At 43.2% G+C, this 24,462-nt stretch overlaps 1 protein-coding gene across 2 annotated transcripts in view; it reads left to right on the top strand.

Annotated features, from left to right (window-relative positions):
* The window catches only part of DVL3 (dishevelled segment polarity protein 3), a 1,476,692-nt gene that overhangs the window by 606,438 nt on the left and 845,792 nt on the right, over positions 1–24,462 (top strand). For both annotated transcript variants that reach the window (XM_044070196.1, XM_044070195.1), the window contains exon 3: positions 6,415–6,536. In XM_044070196.1, coding sequence (XP_043926131.1) covers positions 6,415–6,536 — 122 coding nt within the window. The remainder of the gene's footprint in view (positions 1–6,414; positions 6,537–24,462) is intronic.

The raw sequence follows: 24,462 nt of genomic DNA, 5'->3' as shown, positions 1-24,462 counted from the left end.
ACAAGGTATGGAGCTGACTTTGACATCACGTGTCTAGCTTAGGAGTTAGACTCTGAGGGAAATCTGTTTTGCTCCACATAAGCTGCATCAGCAGACCATACCACTGAAGGAAGGACATGGCAGATCAGAAGAAAGCTCCATGCTGTTTACTGCTGCTCATATTATAGAAAAGATGTGCCTCAATCAAGTCCATGCACATAAGCCATGCTTGCATGCTCACCATAGTACTTGCATACAAAGTACCTTCCTTTACTCAGAGGGAAATAATACAGTATTTGATTGCTTAACATGCACAGATATACATTTTTGGATAAGGTACAGTTTTCCGTATGATACCTTTATGTAAATGAAAAAGTCCTACTGTTGGTGTATTTACACTGCAAGCTAAAATAAACACATAAACACACACAAAGACACACAGCAGACACAAAATATATGCATGCAAAACAATGAAATAATACAGCTCACTTAAAACAAAACCCAAACTAAAAATCCACAAATAAGAATGAAACGGGTATTAAAAAACACAAATTGTATATTCCATTTACTTTGGTTTAAAAATAAATAAATGACTTCATATAATTGGGGAGGCAGAATCTACTCTCCCTGTAGAAGAACATAGCTGGACAATGTAGTGCTGATGTGAGCAGATATGAGAACATTCTCTTTGAATGTGAGACCTCCCTTTAGTATATAGTGCAATATGTATCCAGTCTAAGTTTGTCCTCAATGTGATGGAATCTCCTCCATTCATACTCCAACCAACACCTCATCTTTCTTGTCTGCAAAGGCTCTGGACATGCTAACATTCTTTCTTCACAGTAAGCATCAGACATGCAGTTCTTAGAAGACAGCTCTGTTATAAACTGTTACTAGGACCTCTGGGTCATATGAAGAATCCTTCTCAAGGAACACCAGTAAGGACATCAGTATGCCTTAAAACTCTACTCTGGACCAACTCATCTCAGCTGGAACATCAAGTCTAAAGAGTTTCCTTGAATATCGTTCAAGACAGAACCACCTGAGCAACGCCACAATTCTCCATAATCTGACAAGGCTTTATGACAAATTTTCTAGATTTGCCATCAACTCATGACTGATTCACTAAAATCACATAGGATGGGGCATCTTGGATGACACAGAACTGAGTTATTGAAGAAATATGCAAATTCTTGCAAATGAGTCTCAAGATAATGAAGTGAATTATAAATTAAGAGAACTCTGTAGTATGCTAATGTCCAATTACATACTCAAAAGACTTTAAATTAATGATTTTATTTTTCAAAAAAAAAAAAAAAACATTTATAAAAATAAAACCTTAAAAATACAGCTTAAGAAAACTGAAGAAAATCTGAATATTATGTCCAGACTATTACCAGTAAATTTTTGATAAATCAGTAAATGGAAATGCTTGTTACAACAAATAAATGCTACAACATAGAACTGATATAAGTAGAAGAAATCAAATAAGGCATGGCTCTTTACCCTATTTGACAAAGCTGGGAATCCAGTGGTAGATCAGTGTAGAGGGCGTACTTCTAGGAGCTATGTACATGATTTGGTAGATGATCCCTTATTATTGGCAACCAAATAGAACATATCCCAAGATAGTTTACAGAAATCACAAAACACAGAGGAGCCAGACTGACTGCAGATGAATTTTAGTACTTGCAAATAGTCAAGTATTTGCAGTTATTAATGTTCACCCATAGTCTATCTCCTCTGTGCTTTTTTTCTTGGCATTTTCTGCATTTCTACATAATGATAGTTATTTCTTTGCATACCTAAGATATTTCCTGTATATTTATTATTACAAATAGACTAGTGGCAAATCCATAATATGCACTTGGATACTCTCCACACTAAATAAGTAGAATATTTTTAAACATGTACACTGTTTATGGTACAGCATATAATAAAAGTATCTAAAATACACTTGCTATATATTTTTTTTAACATTATTCTAATGTTTTACAGTTCCAGCGTAGCTTGCATCATTATTTATACAAGTGTCAAAATATCATTAATAACAAAAGAGGTCAAGACAAGAGAAAATATTATTAAACAAAGAAGGCAAGGATGGGAGGAAATAAATTTAGTCATCATCAACCAATTTCTTTACTTAATATGGATTGTCATCATCATTACTAAAAGTGATAAAAAAAATTATTTCTTCATTAAATATAAATTACCCATTTCAGTGTTGATTTTGCCCAGAATAATTTCAGAAGCTAGTAGGATATGCTTGTGCTGCAATTCGAGTTCCGAACATAATGTGCTGCCGATAATACAAGTCCCATTCCTGCTCGCATTTGAGCAACCAGTCCAGCCGGAAATGTGTGCACGATGTGAGCTCCTTGAGCTCGATTCCGACTGGCTGGTAGCCCTGACTGAGCTCAGTTCAAACAACGTGAAAATCGGAAAGTTAAAAAAAAAATTCTGAAATGAAGAGAGTAATTTGGTATGGTTGGGAGGTGTGGTTTGCAACACCCCTGTGAGGAATCTGCGGCTCACCAGGGGGTCGCAGTGCACACTTTGGGAACCCCTGCGTTAAAGCATGTAGCAATATTTCAACACAGAACCAAAACATCCCTCCCACCTCTCAAAAACAGTTACATTTATAATCTCCTTCAAGCTGTTGTTGAATTGTTCCATTCCTTTACATAACCATTGAGCAGTCTTTGTTCTTAAATGCAGTAAAGATTATCCATGATACAGTTGCTCTCTTGGAAAAAGGCTGTTTCTTTAAGAGGCAGAACAGATGCATGACTTTGAAAGGCTGGTGCTGTTGGACTGCAAGATCTGAGAGAATAGGCAGAAAACATGACTGCTTTGCTTGTGGTGAACAGTACCGATTATAGGTTCATAGGTAGGTACTAGGCTATCGGCCCAAGGGCCTAAGTAATCCTAGCCAACCAGGTTCCTTGGCTTACGCCACCCAAGAAAGTTATTTTCCTGTGCCCCTGTCAAGCAGAGCCACAGAAGTGAACCCACGGGTGTATTTCCTATTTCCCATCCACTCATCAAGATTTTCTTGAAAGAGTGCTAATGAGGAACTTTGTTTGACATAGATGGGTAGCTGGTTCCTTATTAATCAACTTGATGAAATAGCGAGTTTAACACTAAAGTTAGCTCAAGCATGATTGGCAGACATTTAGCTTTAGGCAGAGACTGGCATGATGTCCTTAGTCTTGGATAAGGAAAATAATGGAGCAGATTTTATTGTTTGTATTTTGTAGCATCGAAACATGAGTGAGAAAGTTCAGGGCGCACCAGAGAGTCTAGGACTTTGTCTAGTAGAAACATGTAATTCCCTCATAACAAGTGCACAATAACTTGTGTACTAGAATCAGGAACATATACTGAATGTAGTTTTGAGTAAATCTGAAGGTGTAGAAGAGGTAGAAGCAAACATGTTGGTAACAAACTGTGACCGTACAACTACATGTTTCACTGTATGAGTGGAGCAAGGGTATCCCTCCACAAAGATACAAGTATGGTGTTCGAATGAGTGGAAAAGCAGGAAAGGAAGGTTGAACTGGAACTGCACGATTGTCAGAAGGGGTAAATGAGCTTTCTAAAGGGATTAAGGACAGTGTGTGGGGAAACAATGATAAAACATAAGGAAAACATGCAACTGGGGAAAAAACTGCTAAAAAGATTCACGTGCATGTATATAACATGGGATGCTGCTTGAACTGTACCTTTATATCCCTTATGTCAGTTTAGAGTTTGCTGCCACTGATCACCAAATGGTAGTGTTCTGCACATTCCTAGAAGCCGATTTCTTGGAGACCCAAAATTGTCCTTTCTAACCAAGCCACAGTTACACAAACTGTAAAAAGCTAGCAAGTTTCATATTTTGGTGGTACAAAAGTAAATGTACAGTAAGCATTTATTTCAGAAATCTAGAATGGTAATACTGTTAATTAACTAGTAGAACCCCTTTTTTTATCTCTGATACAAAATAGAATGATCCATTGCAAACAAAACTGGCACAGAAATTGCTTTTTCAGTGCATTAATGACCTCCATATTACTTACTGTAGGACGTTGTATCTAGGGCATGGTGACAAGGCAGCTGCCCCTGGTGCAAAGTGTCAGAGGGCACGATCTGATCAGCCATCCATCATCTCAGTCTCTCTTAGTGCAGTACCAGCTTTTAAAAGCCAGTATTGTATTTGTCAAACCTGAGTGCTGTAGCGCTCATTTGTGGTGTAACAGTAGCAACTGTTTGCTACATTGTGGCAAGCAGTTTGCTGCAGTTTCAGTGTACCCCCCAACTGAAACCTGAGTGTTGTAGCTTCCTATTCACGATAAAATCAGTAGCAACTGTTTGTCACATTTGTAGTAAGCAGTTGCTATAGTTTAAAAGAGACCGCAACGTGCAGGGTATAAACTGTAGCAACTGTTCAGTACATTTATAGAAAGCATTTTGTTGTAGTTTAAAAGAGGTTTTATCTTTTATTATTATTATTATTACTACTACTACTTACTACTGTAATGTAAGGAAAGATGGTTGGGGGCAGGGCACAGAAACAGGAGCTGAATGGTTGTGGTAGGAGGGACTGGGTGCATGTCCCGTATCTGGCTACTTGGTTAGTGTGCCAGTAAAAGGAATGGACTTTGTTTTGCTCTTGACTTGGAGGATTGGGTACTGTATCTGCAAGATTACAGGAAGCATCCTGCAAGTTTTGCAGAAGTCCTCCCCCCCCCCTCTTCACGTGAAGAGCTGAGGAGCGTGGTAAACTGGTTTGTGGGACTGGCACAGGTCACTGGTTGAATCAACTGTGCTTCTGCTGTAGAACACTTGGCCTTTTGGGGTCATAGTGGCTTAACTCTCATGACCTAGGGCCTCAAATCAACTTTATTCCCTTTAATACCCACCCTTTTGAGTATCATTGCTTTTGTGAAACACAGAGATGCCACCATGACATGATTAGAAATGCAAGAAAAGGGAGGGTGTTTGGAAGCATTAAGCAGCAAGACATACAGCTTAATTGATACAAGTTGCTATCACAATGAGACCATTTATTGATTAGAAAGCTCTTAAAGGTCATTTTTATTTCAGTGAAATGATGGTTGCATCAACATAATCTTTGTTGTATTCCAGTAAGTCTTTACATCAAATTACAAATACCTAAGTTGTCAGTGTTGTCTGCTGTGTGAGTCATTTTACTTGATGCTCTTTAGTAAACGAAAAACCAACTGCAGAACGTTGAGACTATAAGAAACTTGTAGGAAAAACCACTTTATTGACAGAGCAAAGCTTTCGGGCAGAACCCTTCTTCAATACTGACACATTCAAGTCTGAATACTGAAAGCTTATATATAGGTCTAAAATCACATGATCAGCAGCCAAAAATCATGTGATAACAAAACATAAAATGCAAAAACTTATACATAATAAAACATTATAAAATCATTTTATAGTATTACGTAATTTAACTAAAATTGGTTTTAGACTAACCTTACTATTAATTCCTGGAGATAAATCAGCAGCAAGTCTCAGGATCCATTCAAATTCTTTAGTTTCTAGGTAATTATTTATATCCCCACCCCTAGCATTAGGGCAGATACTATCAATAGCTGTAAACTTAAAGGAATGCTCAGGACCACAAGCGTTAATATGCTTAAATAATGCATTATTTTCACAACATCTTCTAATTTCTGAATTATGATCAATAATACGATCTTTCAGCTTGCGTATAGTTTTACCTACATAAAACGAGGTACAGGATTTACATGTGGCCAAATAAACAATACCTGAAGTATTACATGTAGCTGAGATTTTAAAATTAAAAACGTGACCAGTGTTGGGGTGTGTAAATGTATCACTACCGATACCAAACATCCGCGCACAGGCAACACAATTAAAGCACTGAAAAGTGCCATGTTTAGCAGCTGGAATCATAGATCTAGGTTTATAAAAATCTTTAAAACACAATAAACTTTTAATAGTCTTCATATTTCTATAAGAAAAACGCAGTTTGTCACCCAAAATGGCCTTCAATTCATCTAAAGCCAATAAAATTAACCAGTTTCTTGATATGATCTGTTTCACTGAATTAGATCTTCTATTAAAGGTTGTAATGTATCTAACTGAAGATATTTCTTTATCATTATTATTATTTGTTGTGAAGGTTGGGGAAGTAACCACATCATGTGTAAAATTAATAGGTTTCAGATAGGTTCTCCTTGCTTCTAATACCTCTATTTTAAGTTTGTATAGTAACTGATGCTCTTTCTCATGAAGACTGTCCTTGCCATTAAGTTTATTTTATAGCAGCAGTATTGCTTTGCAGTTTGCCTTCATAACAAATTAATACTTAAAATAGTTAGTTTGCTGGGCATTATTCAGTAAACCATTTTATTAGTAGTTTACATGTTTTTTTTTTCTTCTACCCTCTTGCAGCTGGTATCGGCAGAAGGGTCACATTCAGATGGTGGTTCTGTTTGTGCGGACAGCCATGTTGACTTGCCCCCACAAATTGAAAGGACTGGAGGAATTGGAGATTCCCGCCCCCCTTCATTCCAGTAAGTATAGACATCTGATTGATTGGCTTGAGAATGCATTTGTACACATTTGAATATAGCTTTGGGTTCTTAAAGCAGTGAGTAGTCTGATACATTTGTATCTGTTCAATGAAAACTTGAAAAAACACACTATTAAATATCTAAAGCCTATTTAGAAGCTGTGCCATAGCACTATGTCTTCCAGATGTTTGTTTGTTTCTTTCGGCTTTTTCCGGTTAGGGATCGCCACAGCGGAACTCCGGTCCGCTAATGATTGGCAGTAGATTTTGATGTGCTGGCTTGCTGGCCTAATGCACAACCTTTAATGAAGGAACGCCCATTCACGCATGTCGCCACACAAAAGACGCTCTAACTGAGAATTGAACGGGTAACGTCTAACTGTGAGGCGACAACGCTACTGCAGCACCACCACCGCAGCACTTATGTCTTCCAGATGTACTGTTCTTACTATTAATTTGAGTTATTAAGCATGTGTATTTATTATTGCTATATCGGAGTCAGTGGACAAGCTTCATCAAAATTTACAAAGAAAATGGGGTTCTTCCTCAGTGCTATGCTTAACACCAGTTTAGAACAAACATTATTCAGAAGTTTATCAAAAAAAGATTGAAATCAAAATTAGATTAAATAAGTCTGGACCATAATAATCTAGTTGCCTTTTCGTTTTTTTATAAATTCCTCAAAAACTTGCTTAAAACAGTGAAAGTATTCATAACCACCCATTGCATGCACCTTTATTCGAGTCCCACAGCACACAGCTGCATAACTTGCTAATCTTTTTGTCTGAGTGTTTTTCTTATTTTTGTCACTTCTCTTACCCATGAAAAAGGTACATTGTGATGTCCTTCTATTCTCGTGTTGCAGTATTCATACTGTGGGATTCTCCGCCTCAGGCGACTCAAACGTTGGGTCCTATACAAAAACATTCAGCCTGGTTGCTGTAGGTGCATGGAATGTCATACGTAAGGCCATAAACCAGGGGCCTTAAATGTGATGTCTGCACACACTGACTTCAGAACTTTTCTGCCGCAGTCTAACATCAGATCGATCACTCACTCCTCTCAATCAAGATGTCTAAAGCTAAGGACCCCATTGAGAATTTCTTACTTATTTTGTTGCCCGAAGCTTGGTTAGCTGCCTTTACTCTAGCCGATGTCAACTAAGAAAAGTAAATGTCGATGCAGACATCAAATTCCGCATAAAAACACCCACGACCGTTGCGTCTTCTGTCTTGGCCGGGAACACGACCATACTTCCTGTGTGATCTACCAGTCTTTCATCCCTAAAACCTTTAGAAGCTGCTTGACCGCCCTTAACCTGAATTTAGAAAGACAGCGGCTTAAAAAATGGCCCTTAGGATGGATCCAGAATTGAATGATCCGATAACTGCCAAAGAAAAAGGCCAAAGTTTCACAGCCTATCACTACTGCCTCTTCATTGTCGGATACCCTGCCAACCGCCGATATAGGGGTTGAGGGACGCCTGCTAGAGCTGTCCACTTCTACAGCCTCCCTCGAGGTAGTGTACTCGAAGCACTGGCTGGCACGTCCACGGAGATATCTCAGACGTCGGCTTCTCCCGATGTCGAGAGGGAACCGGGTTCTACCAGATGCCCTTCAGGATCTCACGAGCCCGAGGCTCCTTCAGTGGCTAAGACCCTTGAGCCTAGGCCTACTCTGTTTCCAAAAGCTACTTTTTCTAAAAGAAAACAAAAAACTAAGCATTTATCTAGCCTACCTGATAGTCAACATGACTGGCAGTCTTTTACTCAATCCCTGATGCAGGCCTTCATAGCCCTAAGGCTTACACCATCATCAGTCACCTCCATTCCTTTGCTCAGTCCAAGGCCTACCTCTGCTGCTTCACTCCTTCCTACCCCCCCCCCCCCCCCCCAGGAAGAAGATGAAGAGGCCCTATCATCTGGTTTTGAGGAGTCTATCTCCTATGCTTCACAAGTAGGCTCACCCCTGGAATATTATTCTCCAGATGAAGATTCTATCGAAGGAGACTTCCCTCCAGAGGACATTGCTTTTGGTGAAACCATCACCAAAGTGAAGGAATACTTCAGATGGGATTCTTCCCAAATGTCAGAAACTCAAAAAAGCTACTTTGAACTGCTGCAGGTTGAATCACCCTCCCCATCAGCCATTCCCCTGGTGATCCCTGCTTATCCTGATGCTTCTGCTTCTTGCTCTAAGGACTCTTGACTCACATCCACCAGCGCCAAAGAGACCAGACCATTTCTACAAAGTGCCTGAGGACCAGAAATTCTTAGTTAAGCCCCCTTTGTCAGACCCTGCTGTCGTAGCTGTGGCCCCAGTTAGACAATCTAGGTTACTCCCTTCCTCCTCTCCGTTACCTCCAGATAACGACAGTAGAATTATGGATAGGCTGGGCAAGAAAACATATACCTCCTCTACCCTGGCCTTCAGAGCTACTAACTATCAAACTCATATGGTTAAATTTGCCTTGAACTTAAGTTTCCCAGGCTAGTATGCTTCTCAACTCCCTGCCTGATTCCCCTAACAAAACTGAGGTAGCATCTAAGCATGGCATTCCAGGGGACCAGGCATTCTATAAGATGCAGTTATGATGCAGCAAAAGCCTCTTCTAGATCAGCTGCAACTCATATGTGTAGATACCCCCTGGAAAAGACTCTTAACCTCTACCAGAGGATTTTAAGTCAAAAATTCTGGATGCCCCACTTGACAATAACTCCTATTTGGAAAGAAATCTGTAGAACTTTTTAATAATCTCCAGGAAAAAAGCAAAAAGTTGCAGGACATTAAACACCTGCTGGTCTCACCCATACGCAAGTTGTACCGAAACTATCCTGCTAAGACAGCCTATGTCAGAAGGGCTCCTTTTATGACCCCTCCTCCCTCTAAGTAGACAGAGGAAAGGGACTAGGAGACAACCTCCCTTAAGGACTGGCTCTTCTCAGCCACCGCAAAGACAGCCCTTTCAGGACAGAAATAATGACAACAGCACGTGATTGCCTTGCCCCACTTCCCCTGTCTTCCTGTCTCTCGCATTGTCTATCCCTCTGGAAAGAAATCGCCTGAGACAATTTCCTATCCTGGCAGGAAAAACCCTACCTTCAGGGCATTCCTTTCCCACCAAAAAATCAACTCTACCTAATTCCTTACATTATACAGAATCTATGGGTTCAAGGCACCATAGAACCAATCCCATTAGGACAAGAAGGAAAAGGTTTCTAATCCAGACTTTTCCTTGTGCCAAAAAAGGATGGACCATGGAGACCTATCCTAGACTTATCCACCCTAAATCTTTATCTGAAAGTCCCCTGTTTCAGAATGCTGTCTCTACAGACTCTACTACCACAAGCTTTCATGGCCACTTTAGACCTGAAGGTAGCTTAACTCCACATTCCCATACACCCAAACCACAGAAAATATATAAGTTTGTTGGCACCTGCTGTCAATTTCAATTTACTGCCTTGCCCTTTGTTTGTCCACTGCACCAAGAGTTTTCACAAAATGCCTTGCTCCCGCCATAGCATTCTGCAGGACCAAGGGCATACAGATCTATCCATACCTGGACAATATCCTCATTCTAGAAGAACAAGAGGAGACCCTCAAAAAGCATCTCCAGTTCTCCATGTCCCTGCTTCAGGGACTAGGTTTCACTCTGAACCTCCCCAAATCAATCCTATCCCTAGAACAAGACAAGGTCTTCCTAGGGTGCAGAATCCAGACAGACCTAATGAAGGCATTTTTACCCAAAGAAAAAGTTGTGTCCTTGACAAATCATTTCCAGGACCTTCTACATAAAGACCAGCTGTCAGCAAGACAGATTTTTTTCGTGTTTCACTGTTGCAGTCATTACATTTGGGTAATCTACTGGCAGGTTGCCCTCAGTCGGCCTGAATAACAAAGTCTTGGGTCCTGCGTTGGTTCCTGTCTTCTCTTCCATGATGTCAGGTCGTCAGGGGTGTAAAACATGCAGCCGACACCATTTTAATCAGTCTTTCTTGCCGCGCAGTGCCCGAAGCAGAAGCAGTTCGCAAGTGCCGGTTGGCCGACTCCTGAAATTTATGTTTTCAAATTTCAGAACAGAAGTCTTCAAACTAAAGCTAAGTACCCCGTTGGGGAAACTTTTTCTTGCTCCTTACCGATGTCAGTAAAAGTTAATAATTGTATTACTTGTGGGAAGCAAATACCTCATAAGGATTTCCATTTGTACTGTATTCCTCGCCTAGGCCTTGACCACAACATGCCTTGCTGTCGGTTGTGCTAAATTTAACCAATGCACTATTAAGCGTCGGAATATTTTTGCTTCTATATAGTTTGGTTCAAGATTTAACTATCCTGCAATGTCATCTGTTAGCAATCCGACTATTGGAATTCCCAAAAAACGCAAAGAAAAAGACAGAGACAGACCGTCGAGGTCCAAAACCGACAATGAAGGTTCTCCTAAGCCAGTCGCCGGTACTCAGTGAGGTGCTTTCGCAGCCCCTGATGCCCACTACTTTTGAGACGCAGGCCTCTACCGAGACCCATTCGGAGTCCGGTATGCCACGAGATTCTTCAAGTATTGAACACGCGGATTTCTCTCCCTTGGATGGGTCCGGAGCCGCTGAGCAGGCACCGGCTTCTGAGGGTGTTTTCAGGCCTAAAGATTTGTATATTAAACCGACGCCATCATCAAAAACAAGGCCAAAACCAACTTCTATGTCTTAAAAACCGACGCATGAGCCATGTGCTCAGGCCCCTATGCCTAAAAAACAGATGATCAAAATGGCTGAGGATTTAATTACCTTGATCGGGGTTCCCAACCCCCTCCTGCTAAGAGGCTTAGGCAAGGCACTGATTATGAATCTTTAGATCAGGTTTCCATTTCTTCTGATTCCACTTCTGATCAGGAATTTTCTATCCCCCCTTATGAGGACTCTGAATCAGAAGAATCCATCCCTTCTGCTTCTCCTCCTGAGGATTTTTCTTTTGGAGAGACTTTGCATACCTTAAGGGAACATTTATATTGGGAGAGTCAGGACTATTCAGAATCCAAAAAGAGGCTTAGGGATTTTCATCTTCCTCAGCATAGGCCTTTGGCTGTACCTCCTGTTTTAGACATTGTTGATGATGTTTTCTCAGAATCCAGCATGGCTCCTGATTCCCTGCCCTAGTAAGCCAGACAGATATTACAGGGTTCCTGACTCCCACAAGTTTCTTTTCAAAAATCCTACTGCTGACCCTGAAACTATTTCTCAGGGTCCCAAGGGTGTTAAGGCTTCTACAGCTAAAAATCTACCCCTTCTGATAGAGACTCCAGGGCGTTGGATAGATGGGGTAAGAAGGTTTATACGTCTGCAACCCTGGCAGTCAGAGCTTTAAACTGTCAATTTCATATGCTTAAATATCAACAGCATGTCATGGGCTTACTGAAACAGAAAATGATGTTGATTTCTGATTGTGTGGAAAATACAGTTACAGGATTTATTGCATTCAGCTGAACAAGTTGGAAAGTATACTTTGCAATGTGGTTTTGATTCCTTGGAGGCCTCTTGCAGGACCACCGAAACTGGATCTGTGATGAGAAGGCATGCTTGGCTCAAGGAGCAAAATCTGCCTGATCATGTTAAAGCTAAGCTGTTGGATGCTCCTTTACAGCAGGACAGTCTGTTTGGTAATAAGGCAGAAGAAGTTTTAAAAAAGATGGAAGACAAAGCTTAGTCTATGCAAACTGTAAAAGATTTCTTGCAAGTGCAGCCACCCAGGTTCAGTAGGCACTGCCCTACTAAGACTTGGTCCTTTCCAGTACCCAACAGAGCCGCTCAGGTCAAATACAGACAATCCAAAGGCTCCAGGTTTCAGTCACAAGGATCTTACAGGACAAAACAATGGGGTGCCTCCACCTCCAAATCAGGAAGTAGCAAAGCACCACCCTACAGTAAACAGTCTCAATGACTTTCCTCTGCCATTTCCAAGCAGTTATCTTTTGGCAGCCCCTTTGGGGGGAAATTAGCACTTCATGCTCAAAATTGGCATCTAATTACCCAGGACAAGTGGGTCTTAAATATAGTATCCCTGGGGTACAGATTTCATTTCCACACATTGCCAATTCCAAACGGATGGCCAGACCTGCCCCCCAAATCAGTGGGCAGAGGCCCAGAAACAAGTCATGTCCCCCATGGATATGGGGGCTATTCATCCAGTACCAGAAAAGAAAAAAGGACAAGGTTTTTATTCAAGACTTTTCCTGGTACCCAGAAAAGACAAATCATGGCGTCCAGTTCTGGACTTATCCAGTCTAAATACTTTCCTAGACATTCCAAAATTCAAGATACTGACTCTACAACAGCTACTGCCTATGCTAGGCAAGAATGCCTGGTTGGTAACTCTAGACTTGAGGCTTACCTGCATATCCCAATCAGGGAATCTTGCAGAAGATACCTCCGCTTCAAAGCAGGCTATTTGCATTACCAGTTCTCTGCACTGCCCTTTGGCTTATCTGCTGCGCCCAGGGTCTTCACAAAGTGCCTGGCACCAGTAATTGCATTTTGCAGACAAAGAAACATTCAAATTTATCCTTATCTGGGCGATTGTCTAATTCAGGCAGAGGACGAGGACACTCTTCTACAACATCTGGCATTTGTAAAAAGGCTTCTAACATGCCTAGGGTACACCATAAATGAAAAGAAATCACAACTGGTACCCTCTCAAATAATTACATTCCTGGGTGCAAGCTTGAGTACAACTGCCCAGATGACTTGCCTCACACCAGACAAACAAATTCAATTGATAACATACTTCAAACAAGTGGCCACAAAAACCCAGCTATCTGCAAGACAAATTCTGCAGGCTTTGGGGTTCATGGCATCCTGCATTCTACTAATTCCATATGCAAGACTGCATATGAGGAAACTTCAGTGGTACCTAAAAAGCTTATGGAGTCAACATTGTCACAGCCTGGAAACAATGATTCCTTTCATTCCTTGGCTGCAACAGGAGTTCCTTTGGTGGGTAGAGGCCTGTCACCAAAACAAGGGACTGTCATTCATTCTACTCCCTGCCACCCAAACCCTGACTACAGATGCATCAGACTATGCTTGGGGAGCCCATCTGGCAGGGAGATGCATTCAGGGCAAATGGAGCCCAAATCAAATGCACCTACATATCAACCAGAAAGAAATGCTAGCTGTACAGAATGCTCTGACAGCCTTCAAGGACTTCCTTCATCCAGGACAACTACTGATAAAGATGGACAACACCACATTTATGTGGTACATAAACAAGCAGGGGGGTACCCACTCCTACCCCCTTTGCAGACTAGCCATGGCCTTGTGGAACACAGCCTTGACTTATCAAATACATCTACAAGCTCAATTCCTGCCAGGAAAGCAAAATACTCTGGCAGATGACCTAAGCAGAAATCTTATGGACCCACACGAATGGAAACTGGATCCACAAATCTTCAGCATGTTGACACAAAAATGGGGGAGCCCAGACATAGATCTATTTGCCTCTCCCCAAAACTACCAGTTGGACAAATTCTGCACAAAGTCTCATCACAAAAAAAGCTTGGAAAGTGGGATGCTCTATCCTTCAGCTGGAAAAACCTATCAGTCTATGCCTTTCCCCCTCTGCCTCTACTTTCCAAGGTTTTACTAAATGTCAGACAGGAAAAACCAAAAATGATTCTGATTGCTCCGGACTGGCCTCGCCAACACTTGTACCCCCTTCTAAGGAATATGTCACACCTTCCTCCGTGGTACTTGCCTCAGACACCTCATCTATTGTCTCAAATTCTGCACTCAGCTCCAAACTCTGAGTCTTGCAGCATGGCTAATCAACTAATTTCACCAATCAACATCTCTCAGTAAACCTGTGATGGATGTCATTTTGGAGGCTAGAAGGCCTATCATTAAAAAATCTTATGCTGATAAGTGGAAGAGATTCTGTGCTTGGAACCAAGCACAGGTGATAAACACAGCAATGCCCAATATTCCCCAGATTTTGCAATACTTAACTGAAATGCTTCACAAGAGCCTATCATTTTCTTCAATAAAAATCCATGCCTCTGCCATCTCGGCTCATTACAACACAGAGCCTCCTCTCTCTTCTCATCCCCTGCTAAAGCAGTACCTCAGAGGGGCCAAAAATTTGAGACCTCCCAGGAGAGCACTGACTCCTGCATGGGACCTCAATTTTGTGCTGGAAAATCTCACCCTACATCCTTTTAAACCAGCTGCTACTGCAGACATACAATTTCTTTCTTGGAAGACCGCCTTTCTTTTAGCAGTCACTTCAGCTAGAAGGATTTCAGAACTACAGGCTCTCATGACAGTAGAGCCTTTCATTATCGTTTATCCGGACAGGGTGGCCGTCAGGACCAATCCTTCTTTTATGCCTAAGGTGGTATCCAGTGTGGCTCTTAACCAGACCATTCATCTGCCAACTTTTTTCCCAAATCCGCAGAACAAGGGGGAGCGGATTCTGAACTCATTGGATGTACACAGACCACTAAGATTCTGCTTAAACAGGACAAAATCTCTAAAAAAAAGTCTGAGCAAATACTGGTGGCATTTGCTGCAGGGACAGAAGGGAAGGCTATATCAAAGCAGACTATTTCAAAATGGATAAGCCATTGTATTCATTTCTGCTACATGCACAATGGTAAACCTGTCCCCAAGGGGATCAGATCCCATTCCACCAGGGCTGCTCTACTTTTGCAGCCTTTCTCAGAGGGGTTCCTACCAGAGACATTCTAGAATCTGCTACTTTTGGAGCTCAGTTCATACGTTCACAAAACATTACCATTTACCTCTCTTTTCTAACTCCAGGGCAGGCTTTGCCACTGTTGTCCTGCAGGGCCTTATAGCTGTTCCTAATGCTGTATAATTCCATCCTCCCATCCATAGCTTTGGGATTCTACCCAAATGTAATGACTGCAACAGTGAAAAACGAAGAACATAGTTGTGTACACTTACCATAAATGTAAATGTTCGAGTGTATTCACTGTTGCAGTCCGGGTTACCCACCCACCAGCCCCCTTTCTTCTCTATTATTATACCTCTTCTTTCCTTCACTATTCTCAAAAGCCCTTGGGGTGTAATTTGCTTTTAGTTGAAGGTAATTTTTTTGTGTTCTAAAATACATGCATAAATATATATATATATATATATATATATATATATATATATATATATTTTTTTTTTTTGCTCCCCATTTGGGGGGCACCTGACATCTGGGGCAAGAAAAACTGATTAAAATGGCGTAGGCTGCATGTTTTATACCCCTGATGACTTGACGTCATGGAAGAGGAGACAGCGACCGAAGCAGGGCCCAAGACTTTGTTATTCAGGCCGACTGAGGGCAACCTGCCTGCAGATTACCCAAATGTAGTGACTGCAACAGTGAATACACTCGAACATTTACATTTATGGTAAGTGTACGCAACTGTACTTTCTTGGATCTCCTGGGTCTTATGGCAGCCACCTTACCCATTCTTTCCCTAGCCAGGATACACATGAGGAAAATTCAGTGGTACTTAAAGAATGTATGGTCCCAGCACAACCATCCTTTAGACTGCCAAACACCCTTCCTTCCTTGTCTACAGACAGAACTAAGGTGGTGGATACAATGAATTCAAAGGAATCCAGGCCTTCCTCTTCACACACCCACACCATCTCAACACATGCATACAGATGCTTCAGATCTGGGCTGGGGGGCTACTATGAAGGGATTTAAGGTACAAGCACCTTGGCAGACATCCCTCCTAAAAAGCATATCAATGTCAAGGAAATGACAGTGGTTCTGTTAGCCCTGAAGGCCTTTCTCCCTATCCTTCAGCCAGGCCCACTGCTAATTGTCATGTGGTACATCAACAAACAGGAGGAGACCAGGTCCTACCTCCTGTGCAGGCTGGCAATGGAAACTTGGGAATTAGCCTCACAGAACAACGTATCCCTACAGGCAACATACCACCCTTCCCAGGACAACCAGCAGGCAGATGACCTAAGCAGGTCATTCTCCCTACATCACGAGTGGATATTACACAGGGAAGTTTTCTTAGACATTGTCCACTGATGGGATACCCCTCAAGTAGATCTGTTTGCCTCCACACTGAACAGACAACTGACAAATGTCTGTACCAGACACCACTCTCCACTAGTTTGGAAAGTGGATGTCTTCACCATGTCATGGAAGGGATGGTTTCTGTCTGCCTTTCCACCCTTCCTTCTCATTCATAAAGTCCTCCAGAAGGTTAGGAGAGACATGCCAAAAATGTGGCTGGTGAGTCCCTACTGGGCAAGTCATCATTGGTTCCTCCTTCTGCAGTCACTTGCCAAGGGCAGTCACCACAAGTTACCTCACAAGATGGACCTACTCACACAACAGAAAGGAACTCTCATCTGTCCACACCTAGAGATGCTGAACTTCACTCTTTGGGTGATAAACGTCTAGTACTCTTCAGACACCGCTACACAGAGGATGTGCTATCTGTCCTGCAGGAGGCCAGGAAACCTAATACAAGGAGACCCTACATTTCTAAATGGCAGAGATTCTCCATATGGTGTCTCCAAAGACATAAGGCCCCCCCTTCTAGTGGATGTCCCTTTAGTTTTAGCTTATGTGTGTGAATTGATTAAAGCAGACCTTTCATACTCTTCTGTGAAAGTACACTCTCTGCTATCTCTGCCTGCCTACCCCTGGAACCTCCTTTACTCTCCAGGTTGGATGTAAAATTGTTTGTAAAAGGGGTCTTACACATAAGACCTCCCAGAAAGCCTACTCCACCACCCTGGGACCTGAACTATATCCTGGAAAAACTTACGCTACCTCCATTCGTACCAGCCACTTCGGCATCACTGCAGGGGGGGGGGGGTGGGAGGGTGGCTTAATGGCTAAGGTGTTTGCCTTACAAACACAAGATGCAGGGTTTGATTCTCACAAGGGATCATTGGCTAGGCTTAAAATTGCTTGCAAGGGCAGTTAGCTTAGTACTAAACTTTGAACCTATGAAGATTTGCACATGGAAAACAGTCTCGCTGGTAGCCCTCACTTCTGCAAGAATGGTGTCAGAGCTTCAGGCACTCATGGCATGTCCCCCTTACACTATCTTCCATAAAGACAGGGTGACCCAGCGCACCAATCCCTCCTTCATGCCCAAAATGATCACCGAACTTTCACTAAACCGATCCATTTACTTACCAACCTTTTTCTCCTCTCCTCAGAATGACGTGAGAGAGAATACTGCACTCCATGCATGTTCACAGACAATTAAGTTTTTTCTGCACAAAATCAAGGCCATCAGAAAATCAAACCAGCTCTTTCCTTCCACCCCAGAGCCCTGGGCAAGGCGTATCCAAACAAACTATTTCCTGTTGGATCAGAAATACCATTTCTTTCTGCTATTCATACCACAGAAAGGCTCTGAATCAGAGGATCAGGGCCCATTCCACTAGAGCAGTTGCTTCTTCCAAAGCCTTCCCCAAAGGCTTGGGCACAGCTACCATCCTTGAAGCAGCCACCTGGTCCACTGTGCATACCTTCACCAAACATTACAAACTGGACCATATCTCCAGAGCAGGTTTTGCTAGGGCAATCCTGCAAGGATTTCTGGAATCTGCTACCTCTTCCTCCACCCTTCCTCCTTCCTGAGCTGTGGTACTCTTCCACAGTATGAATAATGCAACATGAGAATAGTGGGACATAAAATTGAATAGTTGTGTAAAATCTTACCATAACCATAGATGTCCTTCTCTTCCATGGTGCAGTATTCCTTCCCTCCCTCCTGACCCCCTTCTTAAATAGTTGCAGGAATAACAGACTCCATTGAGCCCTTACCAGCACTAGGTCAATTCTGGGTCAGTCTGTGGCATTTCACTTAGCTGAAAGACATCTTTGGGCATCTCCTAGGCTACTGTCCAACTGGGCAGTTAGTTATGAGGTCTCTGCATGCAGATGTCACATTTAAGGCCCCAGGTTTATGGCCCTACATGTGCTGTCCCATGCACCTACAGCAACCAGGCTGAAAGCTTTTGTATAGGAGCCAATGTTCGGGTTGCCTGAGGCAGAGAATCCCACAGTAAGAATACTGCAACATAGAAGAGAAGGACATCTATAGTTATGATAAGATTTTGCACAACTATTCTTTACTGTGATACCGTTACCCTGCAAGTGCGTGTAGTCATAGTCCATTCCTCTTCTCTACAGGTACATTGTGTTACTGTGATACCGTTAGCCTGTAAGTGCATGTAGTCATAGTCCAGTCCTACAGGTACATTGTGTTACTGTGATACCGTTACCCTGTGAGTGCATGCAGTCATAGTAGATTCCCCTTCCCCTACAGGTACGTTGTGTTACTGTGATATTGTTAGCATGTAAGTGCGTGTAGTCATAGTCCATTCCCCTTCCCACAGATACATTGTGTTACTGTGATACTGTTAGCCTGTGATTGCTTGTAGTCAATAGTCCATTCCCCTTCCCTACATTAGCTTTGTGGTCTAATGGCAAGAAAGAATAGCCTGGAGTCCTTCATAACAGTGGCTGCTCATGAAGTTTCTAGTTTGCTGTCAACCTGAATTCTCATTGTACAACTGATGCTGCAGATAATGAAATATTTAGTACATCATGCTGCCAGTTTAGAAAGGCAGTGTACGTGAATCGACAGGTAGCACATTCGCCTTTGGTGCAGCAGTTCAGAAGGCATTGGTGTTTAATGTTTCATTATGGACACTGGAGTGCAGCATAATAGGGGATATTCTTTGTGTTTCAGTGTTACAGTCATCATCTGTGGGTTATCACTGCTGTGGTAGCCATCAGCCGGCCCAAATACCAGAATCAGTGTTTTTCTGCGTCAGCTGCTGTCGCTTGTTGACTGACGTCAGGTTGTCAGTGCTATAAAGCAAGGCAGCCGACGCCATTGCACCAGTCTTTCTTGCTGTGGAGCCCGTAGCGGAAGCATTTCGCAAGTGTGCCAGTCAGTCGCTACCAGATTTAGAATTGCAGCTGAAAATGTCTAAAGCCAAGTACCCCGTTGGGGATCATTTTTTCTTGCACTACCCAATGTCCGAAAAAGTTAACAATTGTCTCGCCTGTGGAAAGCAGATCCCACACCGAGACTACCATTCATAGTGTGTCACTTGTTTAGGCCCAGACCACGATATCCCCCATTGCCGGTTCTGTGCTCTCTTTAATTCGAGAACCATTCATCCTAGAGCTCTTACTGTAGACGGGTATTTTTGTCTTCTGTCTTCGGATTCTGAAATGGCGTCCATCAACCAACAATCCATAAACATTCTGAAGAAATGTAAAGATAAAGATAGAGACAGCCCACACAAGGCTAAGCCTTCCGATGACTTTACCGCTAAGCAGGTAGTCAGTTCTCTGGAATTCAGTGAGGTCCTTTCGCATCTCCTGATGCCCGATATGATATCTATGCAGGCCTCTACCGAGACCCTTTTGGAGTCCAGTATGCCACAGAAATCTTCTCCGCCTTCCAAGCCTTTGGTTGTCTCTGTCTCGGTTGGTTCTGGAGCCACAACGCAAGCACTGGCTTCTGAGGTGGCCTTTTGCACTACCGAATTTAGACAAAAAAACTACGCCTTATCATCCGACTACTGTTTCTCTCAGACCGATAGATACTCTGAGGCCTAGATGCCAGGCCACTCCTAGAAAATCTACCTCTGGCCACCATCTTACTCCTGTTCCACCACCCCAAGCCCAAATGCTTAAAATGGCGGAGGACCTTATCTCCCTTATCAGGGGCAGTCAGGCCACAACTTTTAAAAGGAAAAGACACCCTTCTCCTGAAATACTGACAGAACAGGATTCTGAGGAATCTTGATTATTCAGATTTTGAAGAGGAACAACCTCCTCTGACTGCTTAGGAGTATTCAGATGCAGAGGAATCCATTCCTTCTGCCTCCCCACCAGAAGACCTTTCCTTTGGGGAAACCCTTCACACCCTCAGGGAACATTTCCACTGGGAATCCCAGGCCTTCCCTCATTCTAAGAAAAGACTTGAGAGTTTCTAGACCTGCCACAGCACAGACCCTTGTTCATCCTCCCTATCTAAGAGGTGGTGGATGATGTTTTCCATGAATCCAGCTTAGCCCCTGACACCCTCCCACCTGCTCCCAGTAAACCTGACAGGTATTGCAGAGTACCGGATTCTCACAAATACTTGTACAGAAATCCTGCTGCAGACCTGGAGGTCATTACACAGGGACCTAAAAGAGCTAAGGCTAGTTCTGCTAAGAATCCTATTCCTTCTGATAAGGATTCTAGAGCTCTGGACAGATGGGTGTTGAAAAGTATACACCTCTGCAACCTTAGCTATCAGAGCACTCAACTGTCAGTTCCCCATGTTAAAATATCAACAACACACTTTGGAACTATTAAAACAAAAGATTTCAACCTTTCCTGACTATGCCAATTCGAAAGAGTTCGCAAATTTACTGCACTCTACTTCTCAAGCGGCCAAACTTTCATTGCACTGTGGATATGATGCCCTAGAAGCCTCAAGTAGGGCAGCAGTGTCAGGATCTGTCATTAGGAGACATGCATGGTTGAAAGAACCACCTCTCCCTGATCATGTCAAGTCTAAATGAATTGATGCACCCTTGGATAAGGACTGCTTGTTTGGAGTGGAAGCAGAAGAGGTGCTTAAAAAGATGGAAGACTAAGCAAGATTTATGCAAACAGTAAATGATTTCTTTCAGGTACAACCTCCTAGGTTTAGCAGGAATTTTCCCTCTAAGCACTGGTCCTTTTCTGCACCTAGCAGACAGGCGCAAAGTAAGCCCCGCAGGAACAGACCACCCAGGCCCCTATCCCAGGGACAGCAGAGAAGCAACCAGTGGACAACTTCTGCCCCAAAGGCAGGGAGTTCTAAGCCATCACTCTATGGCAAAAGCTCTCAATGACTCCCTCTCTCCTTTCACTCACCAAAAGCTAGGAGGAAGGCTCTCCCTCTGCAAAGAAAATTGGCTTTCTCTTACAAAGGACCAATGGGTCTTAAAGATCATTTTTCAGGGATACAAATTATTTTTCAATGAACTCCCAATTCCAAGAGGGTACCGAGACTTCCCTCCAAATCATTGGGCAGAGGCATTGAAACCAGTCCAAACTCTCCTATTCCAAGGGGCAGTAGAACCTGTCCCCTCAGATCAAACAGGCAAAGCCTTTTATTCCAGACTATTCCTTGTTCCCGGAAAAGGGGGCGCTTGGCGCCCCATCCTGGATCTATCCATTCTAAACACCTCCCTGGTGGTCCCCAAATTCAAAATGCTAACTTTGCAGCGGCTGCTGCCTATGCTGACAAAAATGCCTGGTTAGTGACCTTAGACCTAAAAGATGCCTACCTCCACATATCCCCGTAAGGGAATCCTGCAGGAAATTCCTGCGCTTCAGAGCAGGCTCACAACACTTTCAGTTCTCTGCACTACCCTTTGGATTATCTACTGCTCCCAGGATATTCGCCAATTGCTTAGCCCCGGCCATAGCATTTTGCAGACAGAGAAATATACAGATTTACCCTTATCTGGATGACTGTCTCATTCAGGCAGAGTTCCTCCAGGACCTCCTCTGTGAAATCCCTTCTAACCTCCTTAGAGTTCACCATCAGTGAGAAGAAGTCAAAGCAAATGCCCTCCAGGAAGATCATTTTGTTGGGAGCACTGCTGGACACAGCATCCCAAATGACCTTACTATCCCCAGAAAAGCAGAGCTTGCTGCCTCTGTACTTTACCCAGCTGGCTTCCAGAAGTCACCTCACTGCGAGGAAGTTCTTGCAAGCCTTGGGGTAAATGGCATCTTGCATCCTTCTAATTCCTCTGGCCAGGCTTCACATGAAAAACTTCAGTGGCATCTAAAGAGCCTTTGGTGCCAGCACTCTCAGCTTCTAGAGACCTCTCTTCCTCTGATCCCCTGTATAAGGGCCGAGTTTCTCTGGTGGGCAGAGGCCTGTGCCAAGAACAAGGGTCTTCTCTTCATCCTCCACCCAACTGGGCAAACCATCACCACCGACGCCTCAGACATTGCTTTGGGCTCTCATCTAGCAGGCAGGTGCACCCAAGGTCTTTGGGATGCCCAGCATCTTCCCTTGCATATCAACCAGAAGGAAATGATGGCAGTACAAAAGGCTCTGACATCCTTCAAACCCCATTTCAGGCCAGGGGTTCTCCTTATCAAAACAGACAACACCACGGTAAAGTGGTACATCAACAAACAGGGAGGGACACAGTCTTACCCTCTGTGCAGGCTAGCCATGAACCTCTGGCTGACAGCCTCCTCCTTGGGATTACACCTAATAGCCCAATACCTACTGGGGATCAACAACACCCTGGCAGATTACTTGAGCAGAAACTTACTGGACCCCCACGAATGGCAGCTCCCCAGAAAAATATTTTTGCAAGTCACTCAGGAGTGGGGAACTCTGGAGGTGGAGCTCTCTGCTTCGTACCTCAACCACCAGCTAAAAAAATTCTGTACCAGGGAGTATCACCACCTAGCATGGAAGGTGGAGGCCTTGACCTTCCCCTTGAACTCCCTCTTTGTGTACTCTTTCCCTCTTCTGCCTGTTATTCCCAAGTTACTGATCAAGATAAGGGAGGAGAGACCAAAGGCATCCTCATTGCTCCAGATTGGCCCAGACAGCATTAGTATCCCTTACTGTGCAGCCTGACATTACAGCCTCCCAAGCAGCTTCCCCTAATCTCAGACCTCTTGACTCAGGTTGGGGGGGATGCTGCACCCAGACTTGCAGACTCTCAAACTGTGTCAGCATGGCTAATGCTCTAAAGGCAAACAGGGGGCCCCTGTTAAGCAAACAGGTCCTAGACATTATCACAGAGACCAGAAGGCCCAGCACCAGAAAATCTTACGCATAGAAATGGAAAAGATTCTGCTCCTGGTGCCATTCCAGAGGGGGCAATTCCTCACAACCTTCCATCCCTCTTATTCTGGACTACCCAACGGAGTTGCTCAATAGTGGCCTCTTCTTCTCTTCTATTAAAATCTGCGCCTCAGCCATTTCAGCTCATTTCCATACAGATCAGCCCCTGTTCTCCCATCCTTTGATTAAGCAATTCCTCAGAGGGGCTTCTAATGTCAGACCTCCCAGAAGGCCACTCACGCCAGCCTGGGACCTGAAGTATGTTTTGGAAAAACTAACCTTACCACCCTTCAAACCTGCTGCTTCAGCAGAACTGAAATACCTCTCCTGGAAGACTGCTTTACTCCTAGCCATCACTTCAGCCAGAAGGGTTTCAGAATTTCAGGCAGTGGTGGCCATTGAGCTCTTCATCATCTTCCATGCAGACAGAGTCTCCCTGAGGACTAATCCCTACTTTTATGCTCAAGGTGGTATCTAATGTAACTCTCAGCCAGGCCATACATCTACCCACCTTCTTTCCTAACCCTCAAAACAGGGGGGAAAGAATTCTGCACTCACTAGATGTGCACAGGCAGCTCAGATACTACCTGGACCATACTAAACCCTTCAGGAAAACACAAATTTCTTGTTAGCTTTGCCCCAGGAGCAGAGGGGAATCCCATTTCCAAGCAAACTTATTTCCAAATGGATATCACACTGTATCCATTTCTGCTATAGATTACATGGGAAACCAACTCCTAACTCTATTCTTACCCATTCCACTAGGGCAGCCTCCACTTCCACAGCATTCCTCAGAGGAGTTCCCACCAGGGACATCTTGGAAGCTGCCACCTGGACATACTCCTAAACACCTGATGGCTAAATTCACTTTTGTTATAATAGATAGAATTTTGGGTAACAGGGTTACTAAATCAGGATGGCATATTCTTTTGGTTAAGAAAGATCTTGGATTATTAGACGAGGTGGGTTATTTCCAACTGGTTTGAATGAAAATATGTTATCAACCAATAAGGACTGTCAATACTGTATGGGTATAGTATTTAAACCTCCCTGTTTTGCT

The sequence above is a fragment of the Protopterus annectens genome, chromosome 4.part1, assembly GCF_019279795.1.
Source record: "Protopterus annectens isolate FY-2018-M chromosome 4.part1, PAN1.0, whole genome shotgun sequence".
NCBI classification, from domain to species: Eukaryota; Metazoa; Chordata; order Ceratodontiformes; family Protopteridae; genus Protopterus; species Protopterus annectens.
This window is presented reverse-complemented; position numbering and strand designations above follow the sequence as displayed.